The sequence below is a fragment of the Microtus ochrogaster genome, chromosome 15, assembly GCF_000317375.1.
Source record: "Microtus ochrogaster isolate Prairie Vole_2 chromosome 15, MicOch1.0, whole genome shotgun sequence".
Classification (NCBI taxonomy): Eukaryota; Metazoa; Chordata; class Mammalia; order Rodentia; family Cricetidae; genus Microtus; species Microtus ochrogaster.
This window is the reverse complement of record NC_022017.1, coordinates 21769818-21786047: the sequence shown is the minus strand read 5'-3', so window position 1 is coordinate 21786047 and position 16230 is coordinate 21769818. Positions and strand designations below refer to the sequence as shown.

Sequence of the window (16230 nt, the reverse complement as noted above, 5' to 3'; positions counted from 1 at the left end):
AAAAAAAGATCAATGGTTTGGGAAAGATAGCTCAGTCAGTAAAGTACTTGCCTCATAAACATGAAGACCTGAGCTTGATCCCCAGAACTCAAGGAAAAAGGTCAGGTGTGATGGTGTATATGCCTTGTCTCCAGTTTAGGGAGACAGATAGGATCAACTCTGGGGCTCACTAGCCAGCTTAGCTGGTATGCTCCAGGCCAAGGAGAGACCCTATCTCAAAGGAAGTGAATGGCATTCCTGAGGAATACCCAAACTTATCTTTTGGTCTCCACACACAAAGTTGCTTTTGTCCTCCACATGCGATGCACACATGTATAATTGGAGCTTTTTTTCCTGCCCACCAGTTTCCAAGTAACCACTCAGAGGCTTACTATTACTTATAAATGCTTTGCTTGAGGCTGAGGCTTATTATTAGCTAACTCTTACATTAAATTAACCCATATTTTTTATATATGCTTTGCCATGTGGTTTGTGGCTTGTTACCTCACTTTTTACATGTCTTGCTTCTGACTGGCTGGCATCTCCCAGACTCCATCCTTCTTCTCCTATATCTCTGCTTGGATTTTCTGCCTGGCTCTATCCTGCCTTGCCATAGCCAGAACAGCTTTATTTATCAACCAATGAGAGCAACACATATTCACAACCTACAGGAAGATCATCTCACAGTACATATGTACATTTGCACATACATAAACACATGCGTAAATAATAAAAATTAAGTAAAACATATTTAACACAACTAAAATAATAATAGAGAAGGTTGAAATAGATGTAGAAATCAAAATGAGCCAAATGTGTTGGTGCCTGTTTATTAACTCAGCACTTGGGAGGCTGAGGCAGTAAGATTATGAATTTGAGACCACAAAATAGCAAGACTCTGTTTTTATAAGTGAATAAATGGAAGTTTTTAATGTATTTGAAATAGTTTAGTTTTTTTGTTTTGGGACAAGGTCTCACTGTGTAGCCCTGGCTGTCCGGGAACTCACTATGTAAACCAGGCTAGCCTTGAATTCTCAGTGATCCACCTACCTTGCCTCCTAAGTGCTGGGATTAAAGGCATATGTCACCACCACACCTGGCTTTGTAACTGAAATTTTAGTTGAACCTTAAATTTAATGAAATTTGAAACAGCGTACAGCTTTATCCACAGATTGTAAACAATTGAAAATTGTTGAGAATATTGTCTGAAAATACTTAGACAGAAATAAACATAAGAGGAGGTTAAAGGAGCCCTGGAGGCCAGAGACGGGAAATTCAGCATGAGTTTAATGGGAGTGCTGAAAGAAACGAAGGAATGGAGCAGAGGCCGTATGTCTCGGTTTGCTTTCTTGATAGAAGAGTTTCACTATGCAGTCCAGGCATACTTGAACTGTTCCTGCTTCAACATCTTAAGTGCCGGAATAACAAGCCTGTGCCACCATGGTTGACTCTGAGACAGTAAAGAGATAATGGGAAAAAATTTCTAAGAGGTGATGGTTGTCAGATTTTTCACTGACGAAAAGTGATTCACGTAATTAAGGTCAGTGAGCCTCATGAAGACATGTTAGACACGTTAAATAAATCTACACTGTGATGGAAACTTCAAACACCAGGGATGGAGATATTTTATGCCCAGCTGAAGAAGAAAGAGAATTGTCAATGTGTTGCAGTGGAAATGGACGTTGAGGTAAAAAGAGAAGTTCTGATTAAAACAGTGAGGTTGGAAAACATTGAGGGTGTTGGATAAGAGGGTCAGAGCCAAAGTCAGTGGACTCTCCCAAATCCCCTCCCTTAAAGGTGTGCAAGTTACTATTGCCCTTTCATGTATCCTTTTTTGGGAGGGGTAAGGGTCTCACTATGTAGACCACGCTGGCCTTGAACTCATTATATAGACAAAACTGGCCTCAAACTCACAAAGATCTATCTGCTTTTGCTTCTTGCATGCCATGATGAAAGACATGTGCCACCATGCCTGACTGTGCATTTTTGAAGGATGGACATCGAGTGGTGATTCATAAATCATTATGCCAGGGGCTTTGCGTGTGTCACAGTATCTTTGTGCAGGGGAAGAAACTGAGTTCTGATGCATTGAGCAATTGGCTGATATTCAGAAAGTTACTTGGTGACTAAATAAAGCAGGTACCACAATCTCTCAGAGCCTAAGTCTAGAGACTGTGCTCTTGGCGACAAATAGAAATCTCACAAGTAAATTGGAGGTAAAAGCTACCCCCAATGCTATTTATGCTTTTGGAATTTGGGTGTGATCACAGGAGAGAGAGGCTTGTGGAGGGTGTGGAAATTATAGCCTGAGATGAGTTCAAGGTTGTGCAATTCCAAATGAATCCTGAAACATTCTGGAGACTTTGCAGAGAAGCCACACACCATTGGCCATTCAGAAATTAAGAAACTGGATGACCAGGTGTCTCTACTGATCATCTGAATTCCCTTTGCTCTGTGATTTCCAGCCTTCATACGCTAGTGGCTCCTGCTCCTTTCAAAGCAAATTCTGAGAGGAGGCTCGCTATCCCTTCTCTAGCTTGTCATCCATCACCACTTTGATCTCTCTCAGTTTCACAGCTGGCGCCTTTTCTGCCCTTTCTCTCTACACAGAACTCCTTAGTAAGCCCACGTTTCAAGTTGGAGGTTTTCCATACTCTGAACAGAGCCAAGAGCATAGGTGACCTCAAAAAAACAGTGGTTCAGGGCCAGGTTTTGGTGGCGCATGCCTTTAATCCCAGCACTCGGGAGGCAGAGGCAGGCGAATCCCTGTGAGTTCAAGGCCAGATTGGTCTACAAGAGCTAGTTCCAGAACAGGTAGGACTGTTACACAGGGAAACCCTGTATCGACCCCCCCCCCCAAAAAAAATAACAGTGGTTCAGTTGAAAGAACACAGCTTCAACTTCTTCCAGTACCCACCAATATCTCTGTTCAGGTTCTGCAGACTGTACTACACACAGAAAGTTCAGTGTTGACCTCTGGATTGTGGGCTCTGAATCCAGACGTCTTTCACATCATTCGAGCCAGTGTCATTGTCCTGGCCCCGTTAGCACTGTCAGGAAAATGACTGCCCTAGCCGGGGTCAGCAAATTTTAGGGAGAATTTTCCTTTGGTCCCATCAGCACCCAGTGGAGAACAGCTCCGATGAGCTCTGATCAGCACCCACGGGTGGACAGCTCCCTCTGACACCCTTTTGGAGATCTAGCGGGTTAGGAGGTCTGGCGGGCTGGCCAACCCCGTTCTGCTTTTCGGATTTCCTGGGACATGAATGCTGCTCCTAGGGCCTCACCCTCCCTCACTAGCCGCCCACCTCCCAGAAGCACGGCACAACGTAGATAACTAGAAGTGCGCAAACCCGGGCCGCTAAGGTCCTGGCTCCTGGGTCTGTCGCACCCATTTCTCCCGGCATCTTCCTCGGCTCCTGCAGAAACCTTCGGTCTACGAGCTGGTTCCTGCTCCCACCTATCCCTTCTCGCCTGTTCCTCGCTCTGACCACGCAAGCCACACGCCAGCGTTCCCGGCCAGAACCTCACCACCATCATCATCACATCACCACCACCACCACCCCTACACCCCGCATCCCCCTCGGCTCGACCCCCATCCCCCCGCCCCCCTCAGGCCCCGCCCTGCGCCACTCCCTCCCCTCACCCCTGCGGCGCGGCTTGCTGCCGCGGTGTCCTGGCAGGGCGCTGAGGTGTGTCGCCGGCGGGTGTCGCAGGGCGTGTCACGAGGTGAGTGGGGAGACAGAGGCCGCGAGCCTGAGCACCAAGGGCGCGCGGTGCTCCTCACCCCTCCCCCTAGCTGCCGGCCGGCGGTTCCTGGGAAGATGGCGGATCGCGCGGAGATGTTTTCTCTCTCCACCTTCCACTCGCTGTCGCCTCCGGGTTGCAGGTACGCACTCGGCTGGGTCTCATCTTCAAGTAGGTCTCCTCAGCCTGCTACCCCACCCCATCGATTGCAGTTACTCAGGCCAGGGGCTTCTTTGGTTTGCAGGCCTCTGACTGATGCTGCCCATCCCCCATCCTGGGCTCCGGGTCCCTCCGTGTTTGCTCCCTGTCGCGCAGACCCAATGGTACCCCCTCACGCAGACACACACCTTTCCTGTTGGGATACCGAGCCGCACCCAGTCAGGACAGATGACCTGGCAAGGGTGGGGTCCCTAGACTGACCCTTTGAGGGATTTTAGGCAGGGTGCCCAGCACCTAGTCCGTTCTTGACAGTGTCCTTTTGGCCTTGTTGTGTCTCCTTCCAAGAGGCTAGGGCCTGGCCCCTAGTCCCCAGGCCTGCGGAGAGTGAAATCAAGCTTGAAGCTCCTGGAGTGGGATGGGGGATGCTGGGGTGGGATGGAGGATGCTGGGGTGGGAGGGGGCTGGACCTTTGGGTGTAGGCCTGCTTGGTAGGAGGGGGATGGGGACAGAAGCAGAGCAGCTGGACCCCTCCCTCTCCTTTTGTGGCAGCTTCAGCTCCCCCTCTCCCTGTTGGCTCAAGGTGTCTCCCTTGAGGCTAAAGATGTGTGACCCACAGGGACTGGGAGCTGAGCTGAGGAGGAGTAGGAGGGGTTTGGGGAGTGATGGCTGCTCTGGGCTCATTTGCTGTGATGAAGGAGGGGATGCAGGTGCGAGCAGTGCCTGGGGTCAAAATGGCATGGCTTTAGCCTAGGAATTGGGGGCCCTGGGAGCTGGACATTTCCCACCAAAGTCCTTAGGATCAGCTCTCAGGCCAGGAGCCTAGGATTGATGGCTGTCTGACCCTGGCACCCTCTTCAGGCCTCCCCAGGACATAAGTCTGGAAGAATTTGATGATGAAGACCTGTCTGAGATCACCGACGACTGTGGACTGGGCCTTAGCTACGATTCAGACCACTGCGAGAAGGTGGGGAAAGGGTTGGGTGTGCAGGACTGGCCTAGAGAGGAGCTTCACCTAGGCTCGGCTTCCGTAGCACCTTGTGGGTTTAAGAGTGTTTGAGTTCAGCTTCCAAGCAGGAAAGCCTCTGCCCTTGCTAATAGTCCTTTGGCATTTGTCTTTCCCAACATACGATAGGCCCTTCGGGGGCCTTCTCTGTCAGTTCTCCCCGACATGGTGCCACAAGAGGTAGGAGATGTGTGCCTTTGCCAGGGTGCCTCTGTACTCAGATTGCTTCCCACAATGGTTTAAACCATCCGGTCCCCATCACAACTCAGCTTCTGGGTCTCTTTTTTCTGTCTGGTCTCCCTAAAATCTTTTCTATCCTGCCTCCTGGTTCTGTCTCTACATGTTTCCATTTTCATTTGCTCTGAGAAAATGCCACGTGCCAAGTGCAGGGGGCTTCCAGGTTGGGAGCAGACCACACACACACACACACACACACACACACACACACACACACACACACTTTCAGTTTAGCAGGGGAGAAATACAAGCAAGAGATAGTGATCACCCAATATGCCAGTGGCGGGATTCCAACTGGACACAAAGTGTGATCAGGGGGAAGGGATTCTAATCCGGACTGCAGGAATCAGGAAGACTTCTTGGAAGAAATGTCATGCATAACCCCGAGGTTAGCAGGAAGCAGGCAGATGGGGGTAGGTAGGAGGGTGTGTGTGTGGAAGAGAAGAATCACTGGCAGAAGGACTAACTGTGCCAAAGACCCTGGGTTTGGTACAAATTTGGTGAATCATCAGAGTGCAGGCTCTCCGTATTGATACATACTTTTGTTACTTATTGATGATGTTCCCGTGGGAGAACACCAGTGCATAATGTGGAGGTGAAGCAGTCTGCTCTGTAAGACAGATCGAATCCATGAGTTGTGGGTTGTTAAAATACTGTCAGAGCAACAGAGTGCCAATGTCAGATATGATGCGGTTTGGGGATGGATAAAGCTGGAAGGTTACTTAGGGTTACTCTGAGAATGTCTCAGAAATTTGGGCCCTTCCTGGAAGTGCAGTGATCAATAAGTATCTTAAGCAGATTTTTTTTGAAACAAACAAACAAACAAACAAAAAGAAAAGTTGCTATGTTGATGGGGCGAAGTGGAAAGAGCTCTTTAGTTTCCTGCTTCCCCCTCTTCTCATACCTGGGACTCCAGGATACTGTTGTCCTCTGGTCCAGCCCTGTCTTGTCCCTCCTTCCTTCAGGACAGCCTCTCCCTGGGTCGCTCAGAGCAGCCACACCCTATCTGTTCCTTCCAAGATGATTTCCAGGAGTTTGAGATGATCGATGACAATGAGGAGGAGGAGGAAGAAGAGGAGGAGGACGAGGAGGAAGAGGAGGAAGAAGGAGATGGGGAGGGCAAAGCAGGGGGAGGATGTGGTTCTGAGGCACTTGCTGGTGAGCCCCTTATTCCCTCCCCTTCCCTAGAGGAGCCCCACAAGCACCGACCTACCACTCTCCACCTGACTACACTCGGGGCCCAGGTGAGCTTCCCATACCCACCACAGGCTCCGCCCTCTCTTGATTGCTGGAGTGGTCTTCAGTCACACCGCTTTGTCCTCCTATCTAGGACTCCTTGAACAACAACAACGGTGGCTTTACGTCCGCACCTCCATCCTCCTGGCAGGAGACAGTGCTGCGTTCGCCAGCCCAGGAGCCCCTTAAAGGTGAGGGATGGAGGCCAGTAGAAGAGGGAGGGAAAGGGAGGAGCGGCTGGGTGCTGAAAGGAGGCCCCTCTCTTTCAGAGCTCCCAGCCCCTCTCATGCCGGCAGAAGAGGAGCCCCATGCGGTACGGTCTCTGGTACACCCTGGCTGTGACTGTGAAGGGAACCAACCCCCAGAGCCACCAGTGTCAGGTGGGGCCTCGCCTTCCTCTGATCCTGGGATTGAGGCTGACTTGAGAAGCCACTCCAGTGGAGGCCACGAGGGTCGGCGAAGCAGTCAAGAGCTCTCGTCACCAGGCTCGGACTCTGAGGATGCAGGTGGTGCACGCCTGGGGCGCATGATCTCGTCCATATCTGAGACGGAGCTGGAGCTGAGCAGCGACGGTGGCAGCAGCAGCGGCCGCTCCTCACATCTCACCAACTCTATTGAGGAGGCTTCATCGCCAGCCTCGGAGCCAGAGCCTGAGCCTGAGCCACTGCATGAACCTCCCCGCCGCCCTGCCTTTCTGCCTGTGGGTCCTGACGACACCAACAGCGAGTATGAGTCCGGCTCTGAGTCCGAGCCTGACCTCAGCGAGGACGCCGACTCGCCCTGGCTGCTCAGCAACCTGGTGAGCCGCATGATCTCTGAGGGATCTTCGCCCATTCGTTGCCCCGGCCAGTGCTTATCTCCCGCACCACGGCCACCAGAAGAGGCTGTGTCACAGGCCAACCGGGTACCCCAGGACTGCCAAGACCCTGAGGCTGTAGCAGGGCCCCACGTGGAGTTGGTGGACATGGACACCCTCTGCGGGCCACCTCCGCCGGCCCCTGCAGCGCCTCGGCTTGGCCCTGCGCAGCCTGGGCCCTGCCTTTTCCTCAGTAACCCAACACGGGATACCATCACCCCACTTTGGGCCACACCGGGCCGCACTGCCCGCCCTGGCCGCTCCTGCTCTGCTGCCTGCTCGGAGGAGGAGGACGAGGATGAAGAGGATGAGGAGGATGAGGACGATGTGGAGGACAGCGTGGTCCCTCCTGGTTCCAGGAGTACAGGCTCTACTGAGCCGCTGGATGCCTCGCTGGTGTACGACGCTGTTAAGTACACACTAGTAGTGGATGAGCACACGCAGCTGGAGCTAGTGAGCCTGCGGCGCTGTGCGGGCCTGGGCAATGACGACAGTGAAGAGGACAGCAGCTGCGAGGCCAGCGAGGAAGAGGCGGGAGCTACATTGCTAGGTGGTGACCAGCTGCCAGGGGATGATGCCTCTCCTGACAGTCCCGACCTCACCTTCTCCAAGAAGTTCCTCAATGTCTTTGTCAACAGTACATCTCGATCCTCCAGTGAGTGGGAAAGTGGTGGAAGGTGGGAGGGGGGCAGCAGAAGAAGCCACCATCCTGGCCCCAGGCCCTATCTGGTCCCCCAAAGTGCCCAGGAGGCCTTACGTTCTAGAGGTGGTCAAGGCTGGACACTTCCTTTTTTCCTGGGACAATGAGCAGTGATCCTCCCCAAGGGACAGGAAAGCCAGCCCATAGCCGGGTTCACTTCCTTCCTTTCTTGACTTAGGATACCCAACAGTATGCTGCAGGGAGGGGATCTGGCTCCAGCCCAAGGCCAGTCTTTAAACACTTCCTTTCCTTTCTCCCTGGAGTCGGAGTTCCTAACTCTCCCCATCTCTGCCCCTCTTGTGTGTCTCAGGCACTGAGTCCTTTGGTCTTTTTTCCTGTCTGGTCAACGGGGAGGAGAGAGAGCAGACACACCGGGCTGTCTTCAGGTATATCAGCTCCCTCGCCCCTGGGGACCCCCAGCCCCAGCCTACAGATTGCTTAGGACATTGTGGTCCGTGGCGTACCTGAGGCCTGCCTGGTCTCAGCCAGTCTCTCTCTGATCTCAGGTTCATCCCCCGGCATCCAGACGAGCTGGAACTAGATGTGGATGACCCGGTGCTCGTGGAAGCTGAAGAGGATGACTTTTGGTTTCGTGGCTTCAACATGCGCACCGGCGAGCGTGGCGTCTTCCCGGCCTTCTATGCCCACGCAGTGCCGGGTCCCGCCAAGGATCTGCTGGGTAAGATGCCACCTACAAGAGGAAGCTGCTACCACAGACTTTTCTTCTGTCTCACCCCCTGACTTTCCTCTCCCCAGGGAGCAAGCGGAGCCCTTGCTGGGTGGAGCGCTTTGATGTGCAGTTCTTGGGCTCTGTGGAAGTACCGTGTCACCAGGGCAATGGCATCCTGTGTGCAGCCATGCAAAAGGTCAGTGTGGAGATGGTGGCGGGCACAGGCTGGGGGCCCACCTGGATGTCACCCCAGTCTACCACAGCACAGCTCCTGTGAGTCAGTGGCCTCCGGCCTTGAAGGGGGATGTTACTGGACTGACTCTCAGGCCTGATTCAGAAGGCTATGCAGAAAGACCTAGGGCAGAGTGAAACAGCTGTGCCCTTTACCTCTGGGCCTATTGATTGGTAGCGAGCACCTTGAATCCCAGCACTGGGGAGGCAGAGGCAGGCGGACCTCTGTGAGTTCAAGGCCAGCCTGGTCTATAGGCAGAGCAAGTTCCAGGACTGGCTCCATAGCTACTGAGAAACCCTGTCTCCAAAAACCAAAAACCAAAACAAATAACAACAAACAAACAAAAAAATCAACCAACAAAACAAAATCCCAACTCTCATCACCTCCTCTTCCCTGGGAGTTCCTTATTCCCTCATTTATACACTCAGTGGACAATTATCAGTACCTTCTGACCTGACACCCCCCCCCCCCCCCTCTACCAAACAACCGAGGCTAATGGACCCTGAGGAGCAGCATAAATCAGCTCAGTATCAGATAGCTCCTGCCAGGCTATGGGGATCAGGCATAAGGTGGCTGGAAGTGTGGGCAGAGAAAAAGTTCTTGGCACCTGAACCAAGCAAGAGAAGCAGCCTGGTTGTGACAGAAGGGAGGCAAGCTAGGTGCAGGGTGCGATTGACTTGTTCGTAAAGCAAAGATGGCCAAGGTCATCCTTTTGTCTTCCAGAATTGTCTCTGGGGCCCTGAGGTGCCAAGAGTATTCAGATAATCTAAAATGAACAGAGGCATGATGAAGAGAGAGAGAGAAAGAGAGCCCGTGATGGGTTCCTCAAGACCCTCCCTTCTCCTCTAACTTCTCCCTCAGATTGCCACAGCCCGGAAGCTAACCGTCCACCTGCGCCCTCCTGCCTCTTGCGATCTTGAGATTTCTCTGCGGGGGGTCAAGCTGAGTCTAAGTGGAGGAGGACCTGAGGTGGGAGTGTGATAGGCTGGGGACCAGAGGGAGGCTTGGAGGTGGCGGCGGTGGGGCCCTTAAAGCCCAGGGGAAAAGGTGGGGCAGGGACAGCGAGGATGCGTGTAGTGGGCGTGGTCTCAGGCTCGTTTTAGCCAATGTGGGATGATTCTGCTCACCTCTGCTCTAGTTCCAGCGTTGCAGCCACTTCTTCCAGATGAAGAACATCTCATTCTGCGGCTGCCATCCCCGAAACAGCTGGTAAGGACTTCCCTGTTCTTCCTACATTTCTTCAAAGGCCGAGGGTCACCTGGTCTCCGATCCCCGCCTACCCTCAGGGCTCCAACTGCCCTGATATGGTGCCCAATCCATGCCAGTTAGTCTAGACACTGATCCAGCTGCAGTTCTACAGGAGTGAATCAGAATCCATCCCGGTTCCACTGTAAGGAAGATTGGAATGGGTGGATGGTTAATTTGCATGACTATGCCTAGGTGTTGGCTGAGGAGTAAGTAACAGAGCGTGCCATGTTTGTATAAGGTTAGGGATTATGGGTTGTTGGGTCTTCAGAGCACAGACTGCCTCCCTTACTTCAGTGCTGCCACAGACTGACTGTGTACCCTTTGGCAAGACACTAACGCTCTCTATGCTTAGTCACTATGGTACACCTACCTCACAGGGCTAACGTGTGTGAATTAATATAACGGGGCAGTGCATCTGACTGGTTACAGTTTGGGGGTGGGGTGGGATCTGGAGTCTCAAGCTGCTCGCCTGGATCGCAGTTGCTCTGAGTACTGATGGCGTGCCCGGGGCTAGGTCAGTGCCCTGACACCTCCTTTGTCAATGTCTCCCCAGCTATTTTGGCTTCATCACCAAACACCCGCTGCTAAGCCGCTTTGCCTGCCATGTCTTTGTGTCCCAGGAATCTATGAGACCAGTGGCGCAGAGCGTGGGGTGAGTGGGAAGATGGAGCCGGAGCCCAGGGAGGGAGGATACGGCACAGAAGGGCTCAGGTGCATGGGAGAGGCATGGGTGCAGGTTGCTAGAAAGGGTGATGTGGGGACATGGTTGCTAGCGACGACAGTAGTGCATGGCTGGGAAGAACTAGAAGGAGCTCTGGGCTGAGCACGGTCCTCTCCCTCTTTGCAGCCGGGCCTTCCTGGAGTACTACCAGGAGCACCTGGCATTTGCCTGCCCCACAGAGGATATCTACCTGGAGTAGCACCCACCTCCCTCAGCTCCCGTCTACACAGCTCTGGGTATCTCAAGGCCACCACGGCTTGAGCAAGGACTGGATTGGGGACATTTGGAACCTTACTTTGTGGGAGTCTCCAGGCTGGCTCTTATCCTTTATCACCAGGTCATGGCTTTTCGGGAGCTGTTGGGGAGAGGAGCCTCAGCAGCCATACCTTTCTTCTGAAGCATCTTTTCTCTCGTATCCTCCTTTGTCCCGTTCCTCCAACTACCTTCCCTCTGTCTCCCAACCTCTTTCTGTGCCTGTAGACCTCGCTCTTTGCTCTCTCTTTTGGAGGTAGAACTTGAGGGAGGGGAGTAGGCTCAAGGTAACTGATGAAGTCAGGTCCCCCATGGTTCCCTCCCGCCCGTCTCCTGTGATTTATAAATGAATTTTAATTTTTATAGTGAATCTCAAGGGATCATCCCGTCTTTGATTGCAGGAAGGGGGACCCTAGCCCCAACCCCAAGGAGCTCAGGGGAAAGAGGGAGGGGTTTCTAAGAGAACCTTCGGGCAACGAGGTGGTTCTTGATGCTCACCCAAAGCCCCCAATGCTGCTAGGAGGAGGGCACCCTAAAGGGTGCTCCCAACAGGTCATCTGCTTTGCCGCTAACACCCCTGCAGTCCAGCGAGTGAGTATCTGCCCTGCGTACGCCACCTGCTGTGTACATGGGCCCCGCCCACGGCCTCAATAAACTCTGCTTGGTGTGACCCTGGCTGTTTTTAAGGTGGTGCCCAGGTGGGGGATCTAAGTCTCAGGTCCCTGCCTGTGGCAAATGGAAACGGAGGATCCAGGGTGAGGGGGTTATGGGGACTGGGAAATGTCTTCAGTACGTCCTGAAGCCCTGCTGAGGGTGGGTCACTGCGCGCCCTGTGCTAGAGCCATGTTGGGGATGGCATTCGGAGATCCTCACAGATGTCTTCTCCAAACACGCTTCATTTCCTGCAGAGATAGCCAAGGCCTTAAAGGAGGCACTGGCCACAGACCCTGTGTCTTTCCCATTGGGGTAAGAGGAGAGGCATGATCCAGATCATTGTGTGTGTGTGTGTTGTGTGTGTGTATGTGTGTGTGTGTGCACCATGAACAACTTGAGAAACAATGCCTGTGGGTCTTAAAGCTGGTATTTTTTAAAAGTCTTATTCAGAAAGAAGAAAGTAGATGACTTTTTTTTTTAAACATGCCTGTAGCCTGTAGATGATTCTATATCCTCACCGAGATTCTCTCCTGGGACTCCTAAGTGACTCCAACCCCAGAGGAAAGTCACTATGACAGTTGGTAGCCCCTGAGGGTAGGTCTGTGCCCTCTGACCTCTAGCAGTACTGTAGCAAGATCCCGGGTGAAGGTTCTGAATGAAGGAGTGATCAGAGGGACGTCTTGACCGTTTGCTACATAAACATCAACTCTCAGCTGGCCATGGTAGCACGTACTTACAATCCAAGGACACTGGAAGCTGGGGCAGGATGAGATGCGATCCTGACTCCACAAAGAGCAGTAACCATCAAAATCATCTTGACTTAAATGTTACTTCAGTGTGTCAACAAAGAAAAAAAACATTCACAATCTGTGTGAAGGTCAGGGACGAAGACTGTGGAGTTGTCACCTTTTAGCTAGAGTGCCAGGACATCCCACACATTCAAGAAGATTTGTAAATCCCTTTTTGCTACTTAGCAATGCTATAAGGAGGTAGACGTAAGCTTGGAGGTGGCATGAAACCTGTACCCCTGTGCTGGGTGATGGAGGCATGGCCTCCAGACCATTTAACTTCCAGTTCCGTGTCCTTGGTGACCTGTATCCCTCCCGGGGCCTGGCCTCCCTCCCATGATGGTCCAACACATCTCTTTGGTTCTTCACATGGTTAGCATCTTTCCTTCTGCCTAGCAATTAGGACAGTTGTGGACACGCTTGGTGGCCTTTCCTTGCTGTTTCCTCCTACCTCTCCAGCCGCACCCATCTCTCTTCTAATAATGCACTTGGCAGCCTGGGCTCCTTACCTGCATGCACTGTGCACATACATCCCTCTTCAAACAATGTATCCATTAACCTGGTAGCAATCTAGGAGCCCCACCTGCGTTGAGATGCACATACGTGCCACTCTGAAAAGCGGAATAAGTTTCTCCTTCCTAACATTCAGTGTGAGACTAGGGAGGCTGATTTGGTGTTCACTGACTTGGGATACATGTGCTTTAAGGCAAACTGTTCTGTAGGTGAACGTTTAGGGAGAATTCCATATTTACCATTTTGTACCTATGCATAGTTGGGCATGCATGTGATTAAAACAAGATGCATTACAGGAAGAGACATGTGCACTGGACAAGGGGTTTATGTATTCCAAGCCTGCCCTTCAAAAGAGAGAACCACACAGACGAAGCCAATAGTATCTCCTCCTTCCTTTAGTCTCCATAGAAGAAGCCTGTAGGCCACAAGCAACTCATGCGGCCCGCAGTCACGCTTGACAGCATATCTGACCTGTACTATCGCTTTGCTTTGAATAAAATTACCTGGCTTATAATGTGTGTGCTTATTTCAGTTTCTCCACTAAGATGCCAAGAACCTGAAAATACCCAGGTTACTGGTAATAGCTTTGTGTTGCCCATGGAACTGACCACTGACCATGAGGGTAGATCCACGTACAGTGCTGTGTATCAGCTCACAGCTCCAGCTGACCTCCCAATCACTCCCATGGAGTCACCCCGATAACTAGTCACTTACTTGGAAAGGACCCCGTGGCTGCTCGGGGGACACCAGACACACTTTGAACTGAAGTTTTAATTTACAAACTTAAATTTACACCCCCTATATCCATTTATGTTCTGTGCTTACTTCGCCCCCACCCCCCGCAAGTCACCTAAACTTCAGGGCTGAGGATAAACCAGATTCCTCTGTCTACTATTATCCCCACCTTCTCAACTTGGATCAAATTGCCTTGGGTTTCCTCCTGGGCCTTTGTACAAAACCCAGCTTCCTTGGGGTTCCCTGTCACCCTGGCACCTGCATCCACCTGGGCAGATCACTGTCCTTAAATGCTGCAGCGATTCCTTTTAGACCTCGGTGTGACCTACCTGCAACCCTCTCCAACTCCCCTCCCCTCCCCTGCTACTACCAGTGTTCTGTGTGCACCTGCTGTCCTTCCCTGCTTGTTGCCCGGTAACCATCCACCTGGGCATTAGGAGCTCTGGGCCTTGGTCACCTGCTTCCTTCCTTGGTGTTGCAATACCCTAGGTCCTCCAGACAGTGCAGCACCTGGTTTGATGCAAAAACCCCCAGAGCTCCGCGGGGTACTTCTAACTCTGGTGCTCTAACCTGGAAACCTAGGTCAACGGAAACACCCAAAGACAAAGTTTTCCACAGAGCACAAGATATGTTCATTTGCATCCTCATTTAAGGTACTGAACGTGGGCTAGAGTGCCCCATTGGGGGAATGTGTGCCTCCCCGCGTGAAGTCCCTGGCTCCAACTCCTAGAAATACAAATGGAAACAACAAAACCAAAACAAAAGGCATACAAATAATCTAACTACTGAGCAACAGGATTTACTGAATTTAGATATATTTACATAATTGGAATATTAAGAAGATATGAAAAATGTAAATATTTCATAATGAAAACATGTTATACTAGTAAGAGATATGAAGACTCATAATACATCGCATGTTAGAAATTATGAGTTGAAAACTGCTGAGAGGAAACTTTAAAAGTTGAAGCCAAGAGAAAGGCTGAGTAAACACATTGATTTCACTTATCAAAAATTTAGAGGTTGCTCAGCTGAGCAGTATGTTTCTGCACACTTTGTTTTTTGTTATTGTTGTTGTTGTTTGCAGACAGGGTTTCTCTATGTACCTTTGGAGTCTGTTCTGGCACTAGCTCTGTAGACCAGGCTGGGCTTGAATTCACAGAGGTCTACCTGCCTCTGCCTCCTGAGTACTGGGATTAAGGTGATTGCATCACCACCACCGACTCTACACATATGGTAATGGCCACTTGAGTTGTCTTTTAGGAACTCAAACACATTAAAAGCATCCTTTCTCCACCTGGACCGTGTAATCATCCCATGGGTGGTCTTCTGACATCAGAAGGTCAAAAAACAAACAAACAAACAAACCAAAAAACAAAACCCCTCACTCACCAAGGCTGCATTCATGAACAGGGGTCCTATGAAAGGCTCTGAAGTGTTGACACACATGAACAGTCTGCTGAGTGCCTCCCTGTGTTTTCCCACCAGGCCTCAGACCATCCTGTTTATCCTGTAAGTAGCACTAAACCTTACCCTCTGGAGGCTTACTTGAGATTTTGGGCTCCAACCTTCTTACATCTGGACCATTTTGTATCTTAGTTAGGGTTACTATTGCTGTGGTAAAACACCATGACCAGACCCACTTCCATACCACAATCCATCATGAAAGAAAGTCGGGGCAAGAACAGAGGCAGAACTATGGAAGAAGGCTACTTCCTGGCTTGCTCCATAAGACTTGCTCAGCTGCTTATACAACCCCTGCCCAGGGGTGTCAATGAACACCCCTGATAGCCTGGAGCCATCCACATTGGCCATCAAGCAGGAAAATGCACACAGACTTGCCTACAGGCAGATCTGATGGAGGCAATCTCAATTGAGATTCTCACTTCCCAAATGACTCCAGCTTCTGTCAGCTGACAAAAAAAAAAAAAAAAAACCTTACCAGGACACCTTGTAAATAAACAATAGTGACTCTCCTCTTCCGCAATGGAATATTAGAAGGACCTGTCTCCTGAGAGTCTCAACCCATGCAGGTAACTGTAACTGCTTTGATTTTGAGAGGGGAATGGCCTTGTCTTGACTGGAAGATAGAGCCTCACCTCAGCTCATACTGGGATGGTCTCAGTTAAGAGCTTTATTTATTTAGAAGCAGTACAAAGGGTCATACTGTCCAGATAAAGCTCCTTCCTTAGAAGGGCCCTTCCTCTTTTTTTTTTTTTTTTTCTCAAGACAGGGTTTCTCTATGGGACAGTTCTAACTGTCCTGAATTCACTCTGTAGACTAGGCTGGCCTTGAACTCACAGAGATCCACTTGCCTCTACCTCCCAAGTACCAGGATTAAAAGTATATGCCACCATTGTCTGGTTAGGGTCCTTTTTCTTTCTCTTTTCTTTGTTTTTTTTTTTTTTTTGGGTTTTTTTTTTGGGTTTTTTTGGTTTTTCGAGACAGGGTTTCTCTGTGGTTTTGGAGCCTGTCCTGGAACTAGCTCTTGTAGACCAGG

The 16230-nt window shown here is 51.0% G+C and overlaps 1 protein-coding gene across 1 annotated transcript; it reads left to right on the top strand.

The window, feature by feature from the left end:
- The first annotated feature begins 3686 nt into the window (after positions 1–3686).
- Mapk8ip2 (mitogen-activated protein kinase 8 interacting protein 2) lies at positions 3687–11710 on the top strand. Its single transcript, XM_005354332.3, has 12 exons — positions 3687–3868; positions 4744–4849; positions 6091–6369; positions 6456–6552; positions 6631–7872; positions 8228–8303; positions 8424–8596; positions 8674–8783; positions 9681–9788; positions 9958–10028; positions 10621–10719; positions 10915–11710. Exons 1-12 carry the CDS (start codon positions 3804–3806, stop codon positions 10985–10987), a joined length of 2499 nt encoding a protein of 832 aa, XP_005354389.1. The 5' UTR covers positions 3687–3803; the 3' UTR covers positions 10988–11710.
- The last annotated feature ends 4520 nt before the right edge of the window (positions 11711–16230 follow it).